Raw genomic sequence first — 16,316 nt, forward strand, 5'->3', positions numbered from 1 at the left:
TGTATTTGAGACCCAAATAATACCAATGCAAATGTAAGGTAAAAGTCCGAGTGGGCCTTTTCCCGCTTTTTTTAAAAAATCAAATATCTCGAAAATGAGGTCCATGACTTATCAATATTTTTAGCTTATTTTGTTCCTTACCTGATGCTCTTTCAAAATAAAGTATCAATTTTAATTTCTTGATTTTTTTAAATTTCACCTAAGTACATCCTTAAGAATGAAAAAGATCGTAAAAAAACTTATATTTGATTTTTTGGGGCATACTATTAGCATGTTTTGCGATAATATCTTCAAACAACTTCACATGCACATCATTAGTTAATTCGATGAAGACAGTTTTGAAAAAAAATGATAGATTTTACAGCAGCTCAAAACCGCGGACGTCCCTTTAATGGACAAAAACTTGAGAGACGGGAACGAGGTCAATTGTGACTTTCAAACATCATATACTAGTAACTAATTTGTTTAGCATTGGTGTTGTTTGTTCTTTCCTTTGTCATTTGGTGTTTTCTGTTCTTTCTTATATTTTTTGGTGTTGTCTATTCTTTCCTTTGTTTTTTGTTGTTGTCAGTTATTTCCTTTATCTTTTGTTGTTGTCTGTTATTTTCTTTGTCTTTTGGTGTTGTCAGTTCTTTCCTTTGTCTTATCTTTACGTTATATTTTAAAGAAAAGACTTTAGAATCATATTCAAAACAGTGTGGCTGTGGCTATTGATTGACGACCTAAATTATCCCATTGACTGGGACAGATTGTGTGAATGTTTGTCTGTAACGACCACTGCTCACTATGTACTTTTTAATGACACTTAAACTGTGGGGTCACCAAAGGTTCTCAACACATAAATAAAGTTATTCGAAAAATAATCAGGAATAACACGATGTTTTGATTGATATCAATAATATAAATCAAAAAATATAAAGGTTATTCCTGATTAATTTTTCGAATTATTTTATTATTAAAGACGTTAAAAACCTTTGATCACCCAACGGTTTAAATTCTATAATAAGTAATAGTGAGCAGTGGTCGTTTCAGACATACGTTCACCTAATCTGTCCCAGTCAATGGGATAATTTAGGTCGTCAATCAATGGCCACAGCCACACTGTTTTGAACATGATTCTAAAGAAATTGCTATGCTATGATTGTGTTTTCCAGGGGGTTTCATTAGGAGGTTCTGATCCCTGATCCCGCTTAGTGTTTTGTCAGATTCCCGTATCCCGCTTACACTCTGTATATACGTAAGCAATTCTGATTTTTTTGTAATTTCCATGTCCCGCAAGACCTCATTTCTCGTTTTCACGGCACAATAATTTGACTTTCACGTATCACACTTACGAAAAATCGGCAATAAGGCGTCACGCTTAGACCCCAATGAGACCCACTTTCCAATGAGTAAGGCATGCGAGAAAGAATAATTAAGTCAGAGTTTTCAGAGAAAATACACAAAACACAAAGAAATAAAATTTGAGTAGTTTGGGATATTGAAGCTCTCAATGACACATTTCCCATTTCCATTCTCAATTGTATTATCATGTTATAAAGTGTGTGTAGTGCAATGTAACGAGGTCGATTTCTATATAAAAAATATAGCTATGAAATAATAAACCAAGAAATGTAGCTTCACATTGTGTAGTAGTTCTCCTCATGACCAGAGCATAGCAGTGGGGAACTTTACATCACCACACTGCAAATGTCGTCAAGTGGCGGTAGTTTGAAATCAACAAATATTATGATGCGCTTATAAGACATTTCGGTTCTCCTCGTGACTAATGCACAGCAGAAACAGTGTTACCGAGCAAGATTCAGCAAAAGACGATATTTCAGACTTCTCTAAGAGAACATTCTAAAGTTCAAATTTTGTTTCAGTAAAATTCAGGAAATATTTTCATTGCCGACATCATTTTACATAATGCACTCGTGCCAAGCCATTCCACAATTCTCGTCCAATACAATTTTATCAATACATACAAATCAAGAATGGTATGAGTGCTTTTCTTAAAAGCTTTTTGAATAATTATCAAAAAATTGTCTAGATTTTAGTGAAATATATGGGAAGAATGAATACAAAATTGTTTGCAGTATAACAATGCACTAGTGGACAGTCATCTGTAAAATAATTGTACAATGACATTTCATGCCTTTTTCACACACCAAAAGTCATAACAGAGTTATTTTAAATGATAGCTTAAAAAGATAACACAGTATGCATATGTGCATTTGTACGTATATACATATAATGCGTTCGTGAGTAAATTTACCTTTTGCTCAATATTGGGTTTGTACTACATTTTAGTATGCATCACGTTAAATAGTTTTATTTTTCTTATAATAAATCATATTATATAAATTATAAATTATTATATTATATATGCATGGTTAATTCGTTTTTGAGACAGGTCCGGGTGACTGTAATTCAAAGATACTTAGTAAAGTGCAATCATCTGACCAATCGGAAATATAAAGAGATAAATATTTGATAATCTGATGTGAATGGTTGCTTTATGAAAATCTTGATTTCGTTTAAATGTAAGATGCGAATAACTGCTGGGGTCTTAAAGCCTAGTTGTAAATATTACAAGTAAAATGAACTTACGTTCGACCTACACATGAACCGATTAGCTGAAAAATGTGTTCTTCTTACACAATAACCTTTGACCACGAATATTTGTCTTTCACCACAACCTTGTCTTCCCATTTACGTCTTTAACTCAATGACTTATGGTGGTTATATAACACGTTTCAAAATATATTATGAGATATTTTTTTATTGGTAAACACAAATATTTTGACGGAAAGTATTGTGTAGACTTTTGAGGTCTTATTTTCAATTTCGTCGGTTTTCTCTGTATTGAAGAAACATATTCCGTTCTCTCCTTATAGTGTTGATGTTTATGCTTGTATGTCACTATGTCCAATAAAGGAGGAATGGGAACGTTTGAAAACATAAAACTGAAGACAAGTATATTAAGATGGTATGTGTTGAATGCATACTAACATGTATGTATTCCTATCTAAAAATGGTATAAAAAATAAAGGTTTGAAGTATTTATTCACAATCCTCGATATAACTAAATTATTCGTCAACTCTTTAAAGTAGTTGTTGTTATTAAATATTTCATTTTGTGTTTTGGGCGAAATTATAGTACAAAATACGTAATCCAATCCAAGAGAGAAACAGTTAATACATGCAATAGGAAAAGGTATCAGCAAAATAAGATCTACGTATGAGAGCTTTTTCCCTTAAATGAAAATGTTAACCCTTTTTACTTTTTTAATCTTGAAATATAACGTAGACAGAGAGAAACGAAAAAAAAATGAAAAATTGTCACCAAGGCAGGATTACAAATAGGCCTACATTATTTAAACTTAAGTCCATGTTATTGCTATTAAATGACGAATTACCAACTATCAGAATTAGTAAAATTAACTTCCAATAGAAGTTATTTATCTTAAAGGAAAATGCTTTCCAATTTTATGTTTTTTTCTATAATCTTCAAAGCTGAAACAAGAGTTCCAGATTTAAACTAAAGTTTAAGTCTCATTACAGAAGAAGGCTTTATATGAGTTAAGGCAAATGAGGCTCTCTCATATTCAAATGCATCAAAATTTATTATACGAACAATTTGTCCATTTTTACCATTTATGAATCATTTGCAGGGATACTTGGCAAGAAAATTCCAAATTCATAAGATAAGTTTTCATAACTTATTCAGATCAACCAGGATCCCACTATTTTAAGACACTTTACACACGGGCGTTCTTAAAAGTCTTATTATACTGCTGTAACGGTTTTAGAGAATAAAATATCGTTCTTTCTACTAACTTACTTACATTTACTGTAAATATAAAAAAAACATCATTTTATACATAGCGTTTTAATTTTAATTCATTCTATTTTTTACTCATTTCAAGTCTATGCGATGCATATAACATGTGACTTCTCAGAAATGGTCACTGAAGTGAAAAACTGTCATTTTATACAATTGAATACAATTTACCGAAACTATAATCCGTAGAAAGAGAGATAACTCATATTTTGTATGACTCCATATTAGGAATAAAAGCCGGTTTGCTAATTTAAAATAACAGAGACAAGGGAAATAAACAAAACAAAAAATGAAATTTAGTTGAGCATCCGCAGAAAAAAACTGTATTGAAAAATTTACACATATTGTACCTTTCTGTTGTTGAAATTTGAAGAGAACAAAATATTCATGCATGATTTGATTGCGTGTATTATTGACATCGAAAAGGACATCAGAGCAACAGAGACGAGAAATAAACAAAACAAAACAAAAATTTGTTGAGCATCCGTAGAAAAAAAACTGTATTGAAAATTTACACATATTGTGCACTTCTGTAGCTGGAAATTGAAGAGAGAAAAATATACATGCATGATTTGCCTATGTATACTATTGACAGTGATAAGGACATTTGAGTTGAAGTCTGAAAATTCACGAGAAAAAAAAACTTGAAGACTATTGAAATATTTCCTAATGTTGGTACTCAACCAATTACCGACTATAAGTAAAAATTCAAACGGATCACTGAAAATCTGATGTACACAATTAAAAATCCATTGAACTGTCGAGAAAATTGAACAGCAGACAAAATTTTCTGTAAGCAATAGCAAAACGACTGTTAGCAATGGCAATCGGGATCATATCCTTTTGAATTTGCCAAATAGATAGCCTGAGATATGACGTAGTTAGAGTGTATAATTTCTCTTTAGTAAATTGGCCGCTCCCCGTGTTAATCCATCAAAAATGATCGTAAGTATCATTAGACTATAAAAAAGAAGATTTAACATGATTGCCAATGAGAAAACTATCCACAAGAGACCAACTGGCAGAAAAATTAACAACTATAGGTCACCGTACTGCCTTCAACAATTAGCAAAGCCCATACCACAAAGGCCCTGAAATGACAAATGTTAAACAAATAAACAATTCAAACGAGAAAACATACGGCTTAACTTATGGACAAAAAAATGAACGAAAAACTAATAGGATATACAGCCAAAAAAGACACTGAACTACTGAATTACAGGTTCATGTCTTGTGACAGGCACATCCGTATAGATCATTGCGAAGTTAAACTCGTTTGAAGACGCCAACCCTTTCCTAACCTGGACAGTGGTGTAACCGTACAACAAAAGACCTAAGAAGTTATAAAAATCAGTTCAAAAAAGCTTAACTCATGAGGTGGATACAAATAGAAATGCTTCTAACAAAAACACAGAGTGGAAGAGATCTGAGAATACTCGTAGTAACGGACAACTAGTTCAAAACCAATAACAACTAATAAAATAACATGCATCTTATAGGGCTAAAATATCAATCAATCAGCACACATTCAACTTCCAATGAATTTAGTGTTTTAAGACATCATAAATAGTCAGAGAAAGACATGATAACATTTATGTAGATACAAAACAACATTTAAAGGGGAAGACCGAATGTCAATTCGGAAAACTGTATTCCTTCTAAAGAGAGTAACAGAAGCCTTCCTTAAAACAATTGTCAAAATCAAATTCAGATAAATTTCCGTCTTAGGTTTTACCACTTGTTTTGTAAGATTAATGGTTGTAAAACTTCATATCAAATATATTTGGTTTTTTATTTACCTAAATGTGTATGAAAAGTTGTGCATTTGATAATTTTTAGGAAACTTATTGTAGCCTACTAAGTATATATTTGTAGTATAGTGCAGTGGTGGCTTAACATATATAAAGGGAAGGGTTAATGCTCCTGGAAACAAATAAGAGGTTTACAGATAAATTTGTGTAATCCAACAAATAGATAGAGCAGAGTCATAAGTTCTAATGCAAAACATTTTAAGCTTGAATTTTAACAAACAAAACAAAATTTTGTCCGAACATGTTTTATATTATATATTAAGAATTAATCATTAAATATGAATTTTATATGCATAAATATAACTTTTTAAATAAAAAGCAGACATTAACTTCGGTTTCCAAATGAAATATAACTGGTCTGATTTTTGTCAGGATCATGGCCCTATAGGACTGACATGTATGTGATAAAATAAATTAAAAAGTTGCATTGCATTATCCCAAGCCCTTTTTATAAGTACATAAAAAGTATAAATGCTTTAAATCGTTAAATTTAAAACGCATTTAGTATCCTTTATTATTATTTAAAATCCGGATAGACGAAGGAAGAAAATACCACAATTTCTTTTGTTGAAAATATCTTACGTCAAATAAAATTAGCTTAAATTGACTTTAAAGTTACTTTAGATATTACTTTCATGCTTTAACACAACCCGCTGTTAAATTTAAATGATTCTCTTGTGTGTATAGTATAGCGTTTTGGTGTGTTACATTTGCAAAAAATAGATTTTTATGTTCACAAATAGCATTTGTTGATATTACAACCAGTACACTTATTTTTCATTTTCTATCGTGTGTGAATAATAAAAAGCATAGAACAACACGGAAAATAATACGTTTTATGGTCTTCCTTAAGGCTTTTAGTTGTTTACTTTTAACCAAAAAAATAAACATTTAAACGTTATATTTTGTTTTTTCCGCGCCATTGAACAGTGAAGATTTAAGATAAATTTTAAATCTCAAGTCACAAAGAAAAATCAACCAAATTTTAAGTGACATGTATCGGATAAAAAGTGTTAAAATTAATGAAATTCAGAAATGATAAATTGATGATGATAATCGGAAATCTTGAGAATACTTATCAATTGATGGATACGATAAATCGGACAACAAATAACTCCAGTAATAAGACCACAAATGGTGACAATCCATTTTCTGACAGCGTAATTATATGGCTGTACAATGAAAGTTTATATAAGAATATCAACCTACCGTGTGTTATTTTTTTAATAGTTTTAGCTGTATTCGGAATATTTGGAAATTCGTTGGTTTTATACATCTATGGATTCCGGTTCAAGCGGACAAACGCCCATTTCTTTGTTCTATGTTTGGCTGTGTTTGATACAATGTGTTGTATTGCAATGTTTTTGGAAGTATTTGACAAAAGGTTTCCGATGTACACAGGACGTTATAGAGTATTGTGTAAGATAACCAGACTAACAGAGATGTTTTCAACTGTATCATCTAGTTTATTTTTGTTGTGTATTGCTTTGGATCGTTATTATAAAATATGCAAACCATTTAAGAGGTTTTCATACAAGAAAGCTAGAATGTGTTTGCTTATTTGTATTGGTATAAGTTTGGTACTTTCTTGGCCTATGTTGCTCTTTCACGGACCCGAGACAGTACAAACCGGGGTCAAAAATGTAGTTGGGTTAGATTGCGGCGATGATGACCAGTATAAAAGTTCAATTTTACCATCGGTTTACTTTGGATTTATTGGTGTGTTGAATGTTATTGTTATAATTTTACTGTCTTTCATGTATGTACGTATATTTAAAGCAATTTGGGTATGGAAGAATCAACATATAGGCGAGGACATACCCTCGTCACCGGTACATGTTGTGTCAATGAATTATAGACTTAGTAAAGTGATATCTAAATTTAAATATTCTAAAAAGAAACGGTATAACAGTGAAACCTCTGAAACTTTTTCTGCAGAAAATGACGAGAATACTGAAGTATCTAACCATCAACATAATGGTCATCCAAATAACAAAGCTGACACTCCTATTACCGAAAAATCCGACAAAGAACAAAATGGAGTATCAAATAATGGATTTATTCATGAAAGAATTAGTCGGCTTAATCATTTAAGTTATAAAAAACACAACAACGGACGACAATCGTCGACAATAGAAGAAAACGAGCATAGAAATTACAAGGATAGAAGACATTCAACATTTAGTACAGGGAGCGGTTATGGTTCAAGGAAGGGCTTTAAAAGTTCGAGGACCGTGACGACAAACACAGTACTATTTAGCACTGTGACGATTGTTTATATATTCTCTTATCTTCCTACCATAATTGTTGAAACTTTGAACGCTAATCATGTTTATGTCGAAGAGAATTTGCCAAATTCAACTCGCAGCTTATTAGTTCTTATGAATGTGACTTATTTCATTAACAATGTAGCTAATCAGTATGTATATAGTGCCATAAATCCTGCTTTCCGAAACCAAGTTAAACAAATATTCACTGGACCATAATCAGTCATAATGTATTCCATCCATTTTGTTGTTGTTGAGAAAAAAATTATTTGAAAGGTGTGTAGCATTATTATCTGTGATATATTAAAATTTCATTTTAACCTTTATATAGCTTTTATAATAGTTTGCATGTATTTACAATTATAATAGTTTGCATGTATTTACAAATGAATAAGTTCTTTTGCACGATGAAGTGTCATAATGTTCCTTTCCAATTATACTTTATGCAGTAAATATTTTTATTTTCGATTGGTCTGCGTCACACATTTTATGCTCAAGGTATCATATTTCCCAGTAATACACTTGTTAACCCTTCTTTACACAATGGTTAACTGCCAAAACAGGACACAACTACTAGTATGCTAATTGAATAAAAGTCAGTTAATATACAATTACATGATATGTAAAAATGTTTTTGTGATCACAGCACGATTTTGCAACTTTTGCAGTATGATATGCAGCATCGAAGGGTATGACGAAGCTCGGAAAATCCAGCTTTTATTGGCGGTTATCGGATAACTAAAATATTGGTCTAGTTTACTTTGAAAACAGATTGACACCCACTCTAAAGTTTAAACCTAATTGAGACCTTCCATGTCGGGTGCAAGTAAATTAAACTGCTTCCTCCTTGTCAAATTACTTTAGACACTATTCTTAAATATTTTAATTATATGTTTGTCAAATACAAAAAGAATTGCGAAATTACTAAACAACAATCGATTTATTCTGAAATGATTGAACATACTTAATAAATATTGCATTGTTTAATATTCTGTCAGCAATAACAGGTGTATATACCTTTGGGAAAGACAATAAGTCAAACTGTCACATAACTCGAAGTTCTGCATGTTCTGCAAAAGGCACGAAAGGAGACAATCTAAGAAAGGATAAAGCAATTTGAGCGTCTTAGAAAAAAAAGTGTTCTTAATGAGGGTGGTGATTTCATCGCACAATGAGATCTATAACTGTTACTTTTTCAACTATAGATTATCTATAGCTCTTGAAACTTTAAAAAACAGTTTCCATTTTCGTTTTTGTTGTTATGTATAAATACTGTAACAGTATAAAATCATTTCAATGTTAAAATGACTCGAAAAATACGACGCTAAAAAGGCATTCATACAGCATAAGTCGAAAAGGGGCACTCAATACGTACGATGGTCAAAAGAGTAAGGCCTAAAAAAAAAAGATATGTGTTTCCGGTAACATCATTTTGAAAAATAGGGTCGGAAGGTCGGAATTCTTTTTTTTTTTTTTTTTTTTTTTTTTGACATCGTAAATGAAATCCGGAAAATTATCATGTTTTTTCCAAGTCCGGATCCGTAATTAGTTTCAAAAACCGGAAGTGTGCCATTTGCAATGTTTTTGAAGCACCTGCTGTGCAAATTTCTTGGATTTTAACCTATTTGGAATACCTTTTGACATTAATAAAATGTTTTACTGGCTTTCTATGCAAGAGGAAGCAAGAGAGAAAAAATATTATGTCATCTATCAGAAGCCTGTGTCAAAAACAGGGTCGGTTGATAATTTTTTTTTTTTTTTTTTTTTTGGAAGATCCAATAAAAAGTTAGGGTCGGGGCTAAAAAAACAGGGTCGGTCGGGTTACCGGAAACACGGATCTTTTTTTTCTCGGCCTAAGACGGGTGACAAACAATAATAAACAAAACATAACATAAAAAGATAGAGTTCATGAGTTTTAAGAAATTCATGAAATTTTTATAATACATATGTATAAAAATTTAAACCTTTTGTTCAAAATATGCCAGTACCGAAGCATTTGTTACTTAATGAATGGTCCCTGCGCCAATAAAAAGTACAACATCCTTGACCAAACTCAGTAATATGATACCCGAATACAGTGCGAACATTTGAGCATGTGTGAGCCTCAATATATGGTGAAAGAAGAACTACGGTCTATGAGTCTATGAGTTGTAACATTTAGTTTCAATACAGCTGCATGTAAAATAAGAAGATGTGGTATGATTGCCCATCTTAATTACACCACTCTCCACCAGAGACCAAATGACATAAAAGTTTACAATTTGGGGTCACCGTATGGTCTTAAATTCAGCAATAAAATACTCCGAAATGAAAAATGAATAACGATTCAATCAAGAAAACTATAGACCTACTGACTTGGAACTGCACATACAGAGTATGGCGGGTTAGTTGTCGCAAACCCCCACCCCCTCACATGTGACAATAGTGTTACAACATAAGAACAAACTATAAAAACAGCATTAAGTTGCTGAATCCCTCAGGCAGAACTGCCCTTGTATGGATTTGGTTTTATTTGTGGCTCTTTTGGTTATATAGCTCCTTACGTTTTTATGTAGTTATGCAGTTGAAATTTTTTCTGGTAATACTTATTACGGTCGAAAGAATTCGAACTTTGCAGGATGAAAAATATTTTTTTTATCTAAATCATGTATTTGAATTTTGATTCAGACCATGTGTCTTTTCTTTATGACAGCGTGTCTTGTATGTAGGCAATTAGCTCTTCAATGTAGAAATTATTTAAAAATATTAAGCCTTCTGTGTAAATAATATTTTAGAATCATTTTTATAACGGCGTGGAAAAGTTCGTCTGTATCGTCCCCCTGTCATGTCGTACGTGTTGTAGTCATTTAAATGCGGGGCGCCAAAGGTTCTTAACGCCTAAATCAATTAATACGGATAACTAGCAAAGGACTAAACCTTGCATGTTGATTCAAATGTTGAATACTTAATCTTTCTTTTTTTTTTCACTCTTGCGTGTTTTTTACCCTTTTATAATATTTACATCCCTATTGGAAGCCCTCTAACAGACTGAGTGAGCGTAAAATCACTGTTATCGATAGCCGATGACAAACAAGTTATTGGTAACTGATTCAGTAGTGTTACCAGCATAAGTATTGCGATTGTCCATGCTGTTATGCAAATGATTCTAAATAGTTGTATGTGTTTGACTGTAAGCAATTTTGAATAGTTCTAAGTTATCTAAAAGACATGTTTGCTACATACATTCCAGGCTCGTATTAATGACAATCTAAAAACAGAGGTCCTTTATTCTTATTACAATGAGTATAGAAGCCATCCAGAAAATGTATTATCATTATCACCATCAAGTGCTCCACTGCCACTCAATGTACTTATCCAAACGTGTTGATTCTTATTCACCTGCAAAACAAATGTTGTATCTACTGTGAATATTTAGGCAAGTCGAAACAGACACTTGCTTTATCTAGCGTTAATTAACACCGTGAGTTCCGATTATTAGTCCCATTTCAGATTAGACAGCGCCACGACATAAAAAAAAATATCATGCATGTTCTTGAATGTCCCATCATTATCTGATCGCAGAGTGAGGCGTGTGTATTCGTTATAGAATACTTCGGCTCGGGAATTATCCGTGAAGCCTGCCTCTAGTTATGTCTCGTCATTGTCTGATCTCTGTCGAATCGCATTCGGGTATATCAGAACCCAAAGGATCAAAGCTGGTCTCAGTATTATTGCAATATCAACGTAGAAAATTTCATGTACCTGCTTGGTATATGTTGCATCATTTTTATTTTGGGAGATACTTTTTTTTCTTTTTTTTTCTTTTTAATATTTCCACAAAAAAGAACATTTCTTTATTTTCAATAAATAACCGCTTTAAAACTGTATACGGTTAAAGTTATTTCAAAAGAATATTTAGAATACTGGTTATAAAAAATCCTCTCACAGTTCATATTGATTATTTAAAACAAAAATCTGTCAAAATTGGCATTTGGGGACTCATCACTTTGGTATATGTCTTTTTATTTCATGTTTATATCTATAAGTATTTTTTGTCTTTTAGTTAGAGCAGACAAATCAAATAACTTTGAACTTCTCATTGCGAACTAACCTTAAGAACAACAATCTGTGAAGCACTTCCATAATCTGCATCTCCATCATTTGCAACATCGGCTAAAGCATAGCCATAAGTTACACCATCTACTAACAATCCAGTTCTCTCATATTGTCGTACTGCGGTTGTCCAAAAAAACACGTACATACCAGAAATAGGGGCAGCAAAAATTCCATCATTTTTGTTGTATGCTTGTACAGTGTCTGTCACAACCTAATATAATGGAAATTATTTTTCTTTTGGGCAAATCTTTCACATTTAGGCTAAAAGATCTACACGTAAACATATCAAATGTGTTGTAAGATTGCAAATTAAATTACAGATTGAAATCAAGAAATAAATTTGACTTTACGCATCCCCTTAAAACAAAATGAAACGGACTGATATTCCAGATATTGAAATCTATAACTAGAAGGAATAAAAGCCCCCTTCTTTAAATTTATTTATGTACAGCAAGTATAAATCGAGGACACCAATATGCACGCTTTCAAATTGATGCTTTACGCGTATTATATTCGAAAACGCTACTGATTATTTTTAAGAATTGAATGCTTCTTTTTGTAAATTTATTGGGGCGTAAAACACAGGCACTCGTCTCAGAATTTTTTGTTATAAAAAGGTATATAGGGGGAAAAATTCCAAGACGAGTGCATGTGGTGTAAAAATGTGCGCACGGTCAACGCTTTTCTAACTCTATACATTCAATTACTAAAGAAATATTCAATACTTATAATTATACTTTTTTGCTAGGATAACGAAAGCACGATTTAAATATATAGACGTGAATGCACTTGAGATACAAACCTTGCATTTAAAGCTTATATCAATTTACCGCTTTTCTCTGTCATGTGACACCTTGTTCCTAGATTAGGCAAGGTTTATAAGCTATCTCACATAAGCTTTCGTACAAAATGTTTAAGAAATAAAGAGAACCGATTTGTGTAACGTTACCATATCAAAAACCACTGGCTGATGTGCACCAAGACCGGTCAATGTTTTCGTCAATCTTGTAGAAAATGCAACTCCTGTCGACGTACTGTCTGATAACAGCAATCTTTTCCTATCTAAATCATATAGAAACCTTAATTACTAGATATCATAATCTGCTGTTAACGAAAACAAATATTTCAACTAACGTTAATTCCGCCTTATCAAACAAATAAAAGTTTTTTTTTACGTTGCAAACATAATTTTTAACTTTTTCTTCCTTTATTATTTTTAAAAATCATGTTCTTTCATATTTTTTTTTTAATATATACAATCTGAATCTTAGAAGAAAAGGGAATAAAAAGCTTAATAACCTATTTACATTATACCTTGCCTATTCGTGCAGTTTCCAGTACTGGAAAGCTGTATGTTAAGGTCGTCGTTCCTCTTTTCGGAAACTTCCAGTCGTTTAGTCAAGTTATCTATGAGTATGTTTGATTTATCCAGCTTCGTCGTCAGCTCTTTCATTTGGGTTTTTAAAAACACCACATCCACTGTGCTTAAACGGCCGTGGGTAACTTAAGTTACCCACAGCCCAAGATGGAGCCGCCTGGCATCGGTTAGGAAGTTTGCTCCTATATAATGACAATACCATGAATACAAAAGAAATGTTCAGTAATTAAAAAGTTATATAAATCTTTTAGGGAAACTCTGCAATGTAAAACGTGATTTGTTACTACAAAATAAACGATTACAGCACGATTTTCCAAAACACTTATGATGTCCGTAACTTCAAAACAACTTGTCCGTAACTTTTTTCCTTATATAAATAGGGATGTCCGTAACTTTAGCATGATGTCAGTAGCTTTCAACGAATTTTTATTCGTAGATGTAATTATAAAAAAAAGAAATGATAAATAACAGAAATACCGAACTCATAGGAAAATTCAAACGGGAAGTCCTTTATGGAATGGCAAAGCCAAACGCTCAATTTAACACACCAAACGAATGGAAAACAACAGTCATATTCCTGCCTTGGTACAGGCATTAAAAAGTAAAATTACAAAAATACTGAACTCTGAAGAAACTTCAAAAAGGAAAGTCCCTTATCAAATGGAAAAATCCAAAGCTCAACCGAATGGATAACAACTGTCATTTTCCTGACATGGTACAGGCATTTTCTTATGTAGAAAATTGTACGGCAAAATTAACGTATCTTACCGGCATTCTAGAGGGCCCTCATGGGGTTTTTGATTATGTGATTACTTGGCCGTTTTTTTAATGATTATTTGATTATTAAGCCAAATATTTCATGATTATTTGATTACCTAGGACTGTATTTTTAGTTTATGATTATTTGATTACTAAAGATAAGCAAATATTTAATGATTATGTGATTATATTGGCAAAAAAATGGTGATTATGTGATTACTAGGACCCCCCATGAGGGGCCTCATTCTACTGGCTTTATAGATTGTTAACTGCTTAAGTTTTAAATGACGAGTCATGACATGCAGGTTATAAATCTCACCATTTCCAACTCTAGAAATTACATTAATTGTAAACATATGAACATCACCTTAGGAGAACAAGTTCGGAGGTCGATCCTTAGCAGAAATACATAGATGAATCAGTCCAAACGTCTAACGAATATATGTGATTTGATACCCGATCTTATTGAATCCCTGAGGTCAATGAAACTTTTAGAAGATTTTAAATCTACTTTTGTCGTTACATGTATGATAAACTGACACCTGTTCAACACTATAGCCTTTCATCTACTCCTAGATATTTGCATTTTTTTTCTCTCACAATCAACAACACACCACACTAGATATAGTGAAGAGACCATACATTTCAGTTTGGCTAACAATTCAGAAATTATTTAAAGGAAAGGATATCATTGTTTTCCAAGGCATCATCACAAGAATGTTAGATAATTTTTGCCATACCGTAAGATCCCGTTTTATCCCGGGAATAATTCTTAAAAATTAAACGGAAATTCGTGACACTCTGGCTTGCTTTTTTCTCTTGTTTAGTTTGAAGCATATCGTTATTGTATAAATCTATGTAATAGTTAAGGAGTTTGATAGTGTTTATTGTCCTTTAAGTGTTGAAATTGTTAATCTTACAATTTTGAAAAAAAGTTACCCACATCCGAAAATAAAGTTACGGACAGTCTGATTATTTTTGACTTATAAGTTACGGACATCTTATGCATTTTTTAAAAGTTGGCCTTGCGCTAAAGTGAAGTCGAAATTAACAAATTTGTAGTGATGGTATGTGGTTTCTTTATTCAAAACTCCTATCAATATTTACATTGATCATGAAAAACGTTGCAAAAAGTAGATTTCGTATCAATTATAATCTCAACGAGTTTAGAGTCCGCCATCTTGGGCTGTGGGTAACTTAAGTTACCCACGGCCGTTTAAGCACAGTGACATCGAACTGAAGGCTTTCAATCACGTCATCACCATACGAAGCACTGATTGTTATAGTAACAAAAAATATCCCTGTTAACCAAACTCCGAACATTTTAACTATTTACCAATTTCAAACTAATGATAAGACTGTGCTTCATATTCAATGAGGACCATAGGTGACCTGAATTAAATTCATATCTCTGTGTAATGATAATATTTGTTGATAAGAAAATTAAGTTTTATTTTCAAATAACAATAAGAAAAAAAACACTGTTAAACTGTCGTTTAACTCGTTTAAAATATCATCTGTCGAAAATAAATCATAAATGCACGTAACACATTTATATCAAATTATTAATTTGTTATATTAAATTGTTAAAAGTAAATTAGCATGGCCCTAAAAGGCTTCCGTATTATTCCACTATTTCTAACATATTGTTTGGCAAAGTTGGAAGGCGTATCTTAATATTCAATGGTACAGATATGGTGATTAAAAGATGGAATGACCAATAAAAAAATGTAAATGAGCAGTTGATATCGGCGATCCTGAAGTTTTTCACCATTGCTAAATTGAACAGTATAAATATAAAAAAGAAGATGTGGTATGATTGCCAATGAGACAAATCTCCACAAGAGACCATGAAAATGATACAGAAATTTTAAACAACTATAGGTCACCGTACGGCCTTCAACAATGAGTAAAGCCCATACGGCCATACCGCATAGTCAGCTATAAAAGACCCGCTCTTTTGATGTGTATTCATAAAAGGACAAGAAATTGAACATTCTGAAGGCTTGAAAGATAAACAAGGAACCAGCCATTCATTTGATTTGTTGCTGTGTATCATATTCAATTTTCGTTCGGTGTTTTGTACATAAAACAGGATGTTTGTTTACTCATGTGAATTTGAACATTGACTTAACATGTTGTCATGTGGTGGCATTTCAAAACTAGCCAAATATCGGCAT

General features: G+C 32.2%; 2 protein-coding genes across 2 annotated transcripts; one reads left to right on the top strand and one right to left on the bottom strand.

The window, feature by feature from the left end:
* The first annotated feature begins 6,331 nt into the window (after window positions 1–6,331).
* LOC143068402 (uncharacterized) lies at window positions 6,332–8,230 on the top strand. The gene has a single exon (XM_076242413.1). The coding sequence runs from the start codon at window positions 6,660–6,662 to the stop codon at window positions 8,121–8,123; it is 1,464 nt and encodes a 487-aa protein (XP_076098528.1). The 5' UTR covers window positions 6,332–6,659; the 3' UTR covers window positions 8,124–8,230.
* A 2,922-nt stretch (window positions 8,231–11,152) lies between these two features.
* LOC143068404 (cerebellin-3-like) lies at window positions 11,153–15,534 on the bottom strand. The gene is made up of 5 exons (XM_076242415.1): window positions 15,365–15,534; window positions 13,314–13,471; window positions 12,949–13,061; window positions 11,995–12,210; window positions 11,153–11,282 (listed from the first exon to the last, which is right to left on the bottom strand). The coding sequence occupies exons 1-5, from the start codon at window positions 15,457–15,459 to the stop codon at window positions 11,178–11,180; spliced, it is 687 nt and encodes a 228-aa protein (XP_076098530.1). The 5' UTR covers window positions 15,460–15,534; the 3' UTR covers window positions 11,153–11,177.
* Window positions 15,535–16,316: the final 782 nt, after the last annotated feature.

The sequence above is a fragment of the Mytilus galloprovincialis genome, chromosome 3 (genome assembly GCF_965363235.1).
Source record: "Mytilus galloprovincialis chromosome 3, xbMytGall1.hap1.1, whole genome shotgun sequence".
Taxonomy (NCBI): domain Eukaryota; kingdom Metazoa; phylum Mollusca; class Bivalvia; order Mytilida; family Mytilidae; genus Mytilus; species Mytilus galloprovincialis.